The sequence below is a fragment of the Parasteatoda tepidariorum genome, chromosome 1, assembly GCF_043381705.1.
Source record: "Parasteatoda tepidariorum isolate YZ-2023 chromosome 1, CAS_Ptep_4.0, whole genome shotgun sequence".
NCBI classification, from domain to species: Eukaryota; Metazoa; Arthropoda; class Arachnida; order Araneae; family Theridiidae; genus Parasteatoda; species Parasteatoda tepidariorum.
This window is the reverse complement of record NC_092204.1, coordinates 79,434,111-79,443,491: the sequence shown is the minus strand read 5'-3', so window position 1 is coordinate 79,443,491 and position 9,381 is coordinate 79,434,111. Positions and strand designations below refer to the sequence as shown.

The following is a 9,381-nucleotide window of genomic DNA, read 5'->3' as shown; positions in this document are numbered from 1 at the left end:
GCTCTCCATCGTAGTTCTTCAGGCAAATGATGCCTAGAGGTCATTATTACGAATTGGCTATCTCAGATTTTCAATGTCGCAATCACAGTAAAATTTGTGTGCTTTCTCTCAAACTTGGACTTTTATGCTCCAGGCAGATGACGTAAGCCGAGTGCAGCGCCACTAATTTGCATATTGCAATTTTACTCAGCTACTCTTAGTGGACAACATATGCAAATTTTGCACGGTTTGGCTTACTTTTGAAAGAGTTATCGCTATTTTTGTGATTTTTCCTTAATTTATGATAACCAGTGTATATATGTATGTATATAGTAAGTAATGTTCTAAAAATATTAGTATGTAAAGTTTTTATGCCAAAAATTTAGTTTTCTTGCAAGAGCTACACAACTTTACTTCATTGGCAATAATGCCAAAATAGTAACAGATTTTGCAATCTCATTAAAACAGATTTAAGTGTCAGATTTTATGTAGGTATTTTGAACTGTGGTAGTCTCTTGAAGTCTACAGAATCGTGCCAATTAACTGTAACCGTAACAGAGTGTTAAACTGAACTATATTTTCATTCAAAACATAGTGTTGTATAATAATGTGCATTATATGGATTAATTTCTACAGCGTAATACTTGTACAACGATACGTTATTTTGATTTTACAAAGTACGCCAGATAATTCTGTTCAAATTGCTAAAGTATATTCAATATAGACCACTTAACCAAAAAAACAAATAATTAAAGTCATATCAAGAAGTATACGAGGGAAAAAAACGGACTAAATTTGAGATGGTCACATGGCTCATAAAATGAACTGGAAATTTCGAACAAGAAATACTGGCATCCTGAGTGAATCTATTAAATGAATTTTATAACTGTTTGACAGTAAAAGTGTAGTAATTTTTATAGTAATATTAATTTAGTTACAATAATTCAGTTGTTTTGCATTAAATATTACTGCAAAAATATCTGCATATTACATTTTTTGTTACGTAAAATTTCAAAGTAAAGATGGATTTTACTGTAAAAAATATTGACATTCTAAGTGCCGGTACTTTTTATCGCAATTTAATCAGTAATTTTTTTACAACGTGGTAGAAATTTAACCGGGAAAAACTTCTTAATGGATCTCATGGGCTCATACTGAAACGTTGAGCACATGAACAGAAGGAAGATAACATTGTTTTCTATTTTCTATTGTTCTTATCCTTTAAATAAATAATATTTTTTAAATAAAAAAATTTATCAAACTCAGTTAACTCTTATCTTTTTCTCCTAAAAAAATAAGTTTTCGCTATTTTTAAAAATAAACCATGTGGTTCGGATAAATAGTGCTTAAAGAGATGCTGTTAAAAAAGATAATTCTTCTAACAAATTATTTTGCTTACCATCGAGTGAGAGATTAGTTTTATCCCTCAACTTAGGCTATAATCTGGTATCCAAAGGTCTTTCTCTGAATTCTGTTGGAGACGCAGACAGCTTCTGTATTGATCGGATATGTCGCAGCTGTTCTGTGGAGCCACCAGTGAAGTAGACTGAAAGATCGAAAATAACAATTTTTTCTCTTTAAGAGTGTGCTTTACTGAACTTTATAAAAACCATTCATTTTATTTTTAGCAATTAGAATACACCAAGAAAACTAACTTTCTTTACAGAGAAGAGGAAAGTTACTTCGGTTGTTTCAAAACATTTTTTTGCTTTTTTAATCTTCTTTGGCACTATTTCTAAAAATTTTTTTAAATCCATTGAATGTGTATGTTGCAATATCATGGTAAGTTTCTATCGAGAGATAATTTACAGAATGTAACTTATTTATCTATCTATATAAATCTAGCTATTTATCTATCAAAACACGACAAAAAATAATTTTTTATTTGTTTAGATGGAATGAAAGTGACTTTTTGACTTGCATTTATCAGTTGTTATGAAACAATTTTTTAAAACTTTTTTTTGGCTCTGTTTCTAAATTTTTTTAAAAATATTTTGACTATATACATTGTAATATCATGGAAAATTTCCAAGTTGGTATCGAGGGACAATTTAACAGAATGTAACTTAGTTATCTATCTATCTAAATCTATTTATTTACCTATCTAAGCATGAAAAAAATTTTTTTTATGTGTTTAGATGTCTATACGTGTTAATAGAATAAAAAGACTTGCATTTATCAATTGTTTTGAAATATTTAATTTTTATTATTATTCTCTGGAGCTGTTTCTAATTTTCTTTTTTTTAATCAAAGTCTGAATAAATATGTTGTAATATCATGGAAAGTTTCTATCGAGACACAATTAACAGAATGTGACTTATTAATCTATCTATCTAAACATGTAAAAAATTTATTTTTATAGGTTTAGAGAGAATGAAAGCGACTTGTATTTATCTATTGTTTTAAAATATTTTTTTTAAAGTTTCTTTCGAGCTGTTTCTGAAATTTTTTTAAATAAAAGTTTGGATAAGTTTGTTGTAATATCATGGAATGTCTCTATCGAAACAAATTTTATGGAATGTAACAGAATTCAAGCAACATGCATTTGTCGCTTATTGTAAGATATTTTTATTCTAAGATATAATATACTTCATTAAAGTTGTTTCGAATTATTGTTTTTTATCTAAATTCAAATAGTTGTGATTGAATGTCGTTTCATAAGTTTGAAAATAAATATTTTTGCAAAATGTAAATGTGTATTTAGGCTTTCATGAACATGTTGCGAAATAATTACAGGGAATACACGCAAAAAATAGTTCTGGTAAAATTGCCATAATTCTGGTAATAAAAAACTGAAATATATGGTATTTCTGTATTTAAACCAATTTGGTAATTTTTTCATCGATATGGTAATGGTTTACTTGATGTCCTGGTTTTAAAATCATAGTTCTTATTACCACACATTTAATAAAAAATACGAAGTTTAAAATTAAATTTAACAAACTATGCCATGGTTTTATATCGTTCTATGCCATACTCTAAGGTATCATAATAAGTTTACCAAATTTCTTCAATTTCTCCAAATTTTATCACATATTATAAAAATATATTTTATTGTTAAAACACTTCGAGAAAATTACCGAGCTTTTTAGTGTTCTCATAGATCCAGAAACACGCTAAAATTTACCATTTTCTGGTAATTTTTGCCATACTTTTTTTTCTCAGAATAACAATAAAGAAACGTTTTATGCGCTTTAAAATCTGAATTATATTAGACATTGTTATATGCATAGTTTTTAAAAAATATTTCATTATAAAAAAAAATCCTTTTAACCAGAAGTCGTCTCTCTGGAGTAAAGAAATTATTTCACCTAGAATAAGCTAAACTAACACAAATGATTAGAAAATTACAGTTTTAGGGAATCTTCTCATGCAAAAGAAAAACTGTCAAAAGTCACTGCAAACACAAAATGTTACATTCCTATTTCGAAAAGGTTTTTTTAATTTCTCAAATACTTTTAATAGCTTACAGTTTTTTTTTAAATTATTAGTTACGTCTAATTGTAACGTTATCAGTCTTGTGAAACATGAAACATAAGTGAGTTGTTTTATTTGAAATCCTCGAATTATATTTAAAATATAATCCTTGAAAACTATTTGAAGGGAAAAAAAGTAAAACGCTAATGTTGACTCTGTAAGAATTTTGAAAATTTCTTTATCGTAAAAATCAATCTAGAAGATGGTATTCCAGTGGGACATTCCTTGTGATCGGAAGCTCGTCGTTAAACATGGAACAATGTTCGTTCCATGGCACAGTCGTAAAAAATTACGGATTGAATTACAGTAAAAAATACTGGCACTTAGGGTGCAGGAACTTTTCACAGTAAAATTTATTTTTACTGAAATATGCAATGAAACAAAAAATCTGATGCACCATAATTTTTACAGTAATAATTGCTGTCAAATCACTGAATCACTCTAATCAAGTAAATATTATTTTAAAAATTTTGGTAAGGTCTATTTTACGGTAAAATGGCCTTTCCGAATAATGCATACAAAGTGATGGTACTATGTACCATAAATTTATTCTGAATTTAACATTGTGTGCTGAAAAGAAATTAAGTCTTTCGGTAATTATAGGCTGTATTTTCTCTTCCGAAATATAAGCGTAAGATTTCTTTCAATGAACACTTCTACTTTTTTCGAGAAGTATGAAAACTTTTTATTGAAGCATTACTCACTCTCAAAACATTTGGTTCAAAATTGAAACGTTTTGTCAGTATTTTAAACTGTATAAATTCATAACTGGCGAAAGCAGAGATAAGGTCTTTCCCAGATCTGAACACCCCCAGTGTATACTTACGCACGGGACAGGGTAATTTTTCCCTTTAATTGATCCCTAATTTCATTTAAAAATTTTAGGAAAATCACAGCTGTAGTTAAACACGCTGACATTTACTGTTTATTATAATTGATAGTACTTGAGTACACTGTCATGAAACGTTCGAGATAGTTAAAAAAAATTAAGTAAATATAAAAGTAAAGGAAAAAAAACGGATCCATTGCATATTAAATACTATCTAGCAAATTGCAATCTGCAAAAGACAAATTTACACCCAATAAGCATTCAATCATTTTCCCTCTCCTGTTAAATATAAACGAAAACAAGCAGAGCTGTAACTTTAATAGTCTAGTAGTCTAAGCCACTCGAAAGAGATGAACACGCGCAATTTTTAATTTATTTAAATACTCTAGATTAAAAAAGGAAAAAAAACAACTCGGAAATGAAAGCTCAGTTTGAAGTTCAGACGCATGAGACATATCTTTCGAAATTTTAACGAACTTCAATTGCTACTTAGTAACGCTATAAAATTGAAATGAAATATTCCAAATTGAAATCACGTCTGTGCGATCATGGTCTGTTTGGGTCGGTACATGTCTCATATACTTGGTACCATGTATAAAACATTAAAAATACTTGTCTCATATAACTCAGTTATATAGATGAAACCGTTCTAAGGTTGTAGCAATCGTGAACAGTAATGTAACTTTAGAAGTTCTTGAAGAGTTCCTATCCCACAGAAATAACATATTAAACATGTAGAAACTATTCACGCTAACTTTATCATTTTATGGCAACATTTAAATTTAATTTAGATATCTCCAAGTTACATTGATTTAAATAGGGAAACTTTTATTATTATATTATTGTACATATTTCTTCATGTAAGTCATGCATCTCTGAAGCGAATTTCAGACATTGCCTTGAATTTTAAATATAGGAACGGATGCGCAAAATTCTTAAAGGGTATTCTAAAGAAAATAAGCTTAAGAATATTGAAAGAAAAGAAATTCAACATTATTACCAGATCTTTCAAATATTTTACGAATTCCATTTCGAATTTTGTCGTTCAAACTATATCTAACAATATTTCAATGTATAAATAATATTGCATACCTTCTGTATCGTTGGCGAAAGGAATGATGTCTGGTCCCTTCTCGCTGGTGTCTTGGCTGTCTTCCAATTCCTTCTTTAGTGGAGTTTCACACCTAAATATGAGAGGGAAATAAATCAGTAGACTTTATTTCGCCAAGGATGCATATCAATAGAATTGTTTTATAAAATATGATATACATATCCGTAGTTCTTTTTATACCAAATGTAATGAAAACCATGATGTAGAGACGTATGGTACTCTTTTATTGGGCGATATATTGTATTTTAACTTTTTTTGCATCTTAAAATTTACCAATTAAACTATTCCTGATTATATACTGTAGTTTCAAAAACCATTTTCTGGCCATAAACAATGAAAATGTTTTTTGACAATGTGCATGGAGCTTTGCAATATGCAACTTTAATATAAAATTTTAGAATCCTTTTATAAATGTAGTAAAACATTGACCAAGGAAAACAAAGAAAAAATTAAAAGCTCTATCAAAATCTCATTAATCAATACCGAGAAATGTGAGACTGATAACATCATAACCTGCTTAATCTATGGAGAAACCATAAAGTGAACATGTGAAACGTCTCAAAGTTTCATCAGGTAATCAAGCTAGTTTTTTTTTTTTTTTTTTTTTTNTTTTTTTTTTTTTTTTTTTTTTTTTTTTTTTTTTTTTTTTTTTTTTTTTTTAAATCTGAGGTGGTGATTCCTAAACGAGTAATTCAAAATTTCTGCTAACATTACTTTTTTCCTCCACGCTTAAATATATCGGCACGGCTAAGGTGCATACAACTTTCAACTTCATTTTTAAAGCTTCTATAAATGTGTATACTAAAGGCAATTAATGTGCGAAAACCTTCATGTTGTTAACACTTAGTTTTATTTATTTTTTTTGTTAAACTGCAGTGACCCATGTAGATATGGACTGTGTTCTTTAATATAATTTCAGTAATAATAATGTGTAAATTAATATAATTACAGTAATGATAACGTGTTATTCTGAGCAGCAGTAAAGCCTGTATTCATCTTCTACATCATTTAAAAATTCTACAACGTGTTGAGCTTGTGCCAAAATATTTGAATAAAACACCCTCTAGTTCCATATGTTTTGAAGGATAAGAATATCTAATGCATGATGTTATAATTACACTGCAAAAAGAAAGCCCATAAATTGGGTGAATTGTAATGCTTTTAGTTTGAAATTTATTAAATAAAGAAAATAAAACTGTATGACAGTAAAATTAAATTATTTTTAGCTTTCTTAAATAAATCAATATTTTTTTTTCAAAAAGTTCATTAAAACTCAGGTAAACGAAAGATATTTGGAAAGCAAACCAAGTTTAAAATAGTTTAAAATATACTAAAACTTAAAAATTAAAATTTATTCTTTAAACAAAAGGATTTTGCATTTCAAGCTCTATTCTGAAAACTAAAACAGAGCGTAGAGAAAGGAAATGAAAGTGTGCAATAATTATTTTTCATGAAGCTTTAGAGTTCTTTAACTTTAACTCACTCAACATATTTTCGGGAATAAATTAAGCTATAATACGTTACTGAGAAATGAAAAGAAAAACAGAAAAAAAGCAAAGGCGATAGTTTCTTTTAGTTTAACTTAATTTTATCTACAGTTGCAAAAATAATTAAGAAAAGTAAAAAAAAAGGCTTGATATATTTTGCTTGCAAGGCTAAAATAAATCTACGGTGATTGTTACCATGTCGCATCAGTTCTGTTACTGGTATAATCGTAATAATGATAAAGTGTTCTAAAAATGATGATCAATAAATTCAGATTACGAAGCTATAGTTAAATTTTTAAATTTCTCATTAATAGTTTTTGATTGCAATTATAAAATATTTATTTTGCGGAATTTAAATATGCATCATTTTTAAGTAATAAAATATGATTCATGATTTATTTTTTCCTTATTTGGGTTGCTCCTTAGCTTCTTTTATCTAAATTTGAAATATTTATTTTCTACTAAATTTTGGGACAAAATTTGCAGCATAATATGTTACATTATATTGCCAGCAAACTTGAAATAAATGATTTATAAACACATGCATTTTAGTCACAATATTTAGTCACGTAGGTCATAATATTTTGTTGTGAAATTGTTATTCAATATGTTTTTTTCTTGAATAAGTGTTTTTCTTCAAAATATTAAGTGCATGACTCATTCGTTTGAAAAACCATTATTGATTACAACTAAACGTGACATGCATAAAAAGTTTATTGAACTTGCTGTGTGATGATTGACAAAGGATTTATGAAGTTTCCTTGCGAATACTTACATTAAATTTTTTCATTTTAATAGTTTAAAAAGAACAAGTTTCAGTATTTTGAAAAATTCCAAAAATAAATATCTTACCTGTTTGATTCTTCTTGAGAAGGAGTTTCTAAAAAAAAAGAAATAAATAACTTATCACTTAGTGTTAGTAATTTAAAATATGGATAAAGTTTAATTCATTGATTATTTTGAAATAAAATTTCTAAACAATGTCCCTCTTCTTACAGCGTGAACAATAAAAATAATCCTCAATTCTCCTCCAAATCAATTGCGCTAAGCAATTTATATTTTTTTAATTTCAAATTTACATTAAACAATATGAATACACCAATGATATTTATTATTTGTGATTCAATACTTGCCACAAAAATTACTTATCCCATAGTAACTTTATTTCTTTATATTGTTTCTTGGATGAATACAGTTAAAATTCCTAGGTTGATTTACTGAAGAATTAGTGCAAAACCTTCCTTGGCTGTGCAAATTCGTAATGATCAAATTGCACTGTATATGTAATTAATTGCAATGAACGGCACATTCAACATCAATTTATATTTATATTTCGTAAATTAAAAAACTTGTATTTTAACTACATATCAGACACTTATAATTTATCTTTCCCTCATATCAAAAGTATCATTCTGCAATATTTTGAAGTAGGTAGGTTTTGAAACATTCCTGGCGTTCAGCAGTAGCCCCAAAAGTAATATTATTCTTCACGTTTTCTAGAATCGTTATTAATGAGACAAATTTATCAAAAGCTACAGAATAATAGTTTTAGTCACCAGAGTTTACCCATATCAATCACAAACGATTACTTTCCTACGAGGAAAGATTAAAAACAGAATGCCACTGTAACTATCAAAGATTTTTATCTGTGCTAGTATTACTGAGAAAAGTGACAAATGATACGCTTGGAAAACATCTTTCACCGTAATGAACTATCTCAAAGAAAGAAATATAGAGCATAAAGAAGAAATTATTTATATGAATTTATATTGACTATTTGGAGCGGATGCAAAATATAACATTAAGAAAGACTTAATCTTAAATTGTTAGGCGTATTAAACTGTTTTAATTAATATGATAATTTTGAGCAACTGTGTCTCAGGGAATGGAGCATTCGACTCTCAAGTAGATGATCCAGGTTTGAATGCCAGTGATGAATGGTTGATACGAATGACCATCTGCTCTCTCCGACCATGGTGCTGACGGAAAATATCCTCGGTAGTAGACGGATCATTTGTTAGAGTACCATTGTTGTCAGATAACCATCGAATATTTTCGTGATCTTCCTCTCCATAAAAGGCAAATTTGGGATAGTTCAATCAAAGAGTCCACCATGAAGGCTAATTTCTCCCAATGTGTGATCCAGAAATTACCATTAATTCCAGGTTGGGTTCGAAATTACAAGGCTACGGAGATGAACATTGATGGTCGTAAACAGAGATGTAGGTTGGCTGTTCAACGACAGTAATAAAATAAAATAAAATATTCCTATTTCGAGCCGTGGTGACTGGGTGATACGAATTCTGCACCTGGCTCGCACCAACCACAGTGCTGACGTGAAATCATTATTGTAGTTGACGGAGCGTGGTTTAGAATCTCCTTGCCATCTGGGGGGTTTTAGTGGTTTTGTTCTATATATTACGCGAATGCATATTATTTCCATCCAAAAGGCTTTCGCTAAAGCTAGTTTGTTCCAATGTTTGATCCAGGAATTCCTT

At 28.6% G+C, this 9,381-nt stretch overlaps 1 protein-coding gene across 2 annotated transcripts in view; it reads right to left on the bottom strand.

Annotated features, from left to right (window-relative positions):
* Positions 1 to 9,381, bottom strand: part of LOC107441897 (synaptogenesis protein syg-2) — a 154,657-nt gene that overhangs the window by 15,342 nt on the left and 129,934 nt on the right. For both annotated transcript variants that reach the window (XM_043044077.2, XM_043044074.2), the window contains exons 10-12: positions 7,736 to 7,763; positions 5,378 to 5,469; positions 1,379 to 1,525 (exon numbers count right to left, since the gene is read on the bottom strand). In XM_043044077.2, coding sequence (XP_042900011.1) covers positions 1,416 to 1,525; positions 5,378 to 5,469; positions 7,736 to 7,763 — 230 coding nt within the window. In that variant the 3' untranslated portion in view covers positions 1,379 to 1,415. The remainder of the gene's footprint in view (positions 1 to 1,378; positions 1,526 to 5,377; positions 5,470 to 7,735; positions 7,764 to 9,381) is intronic.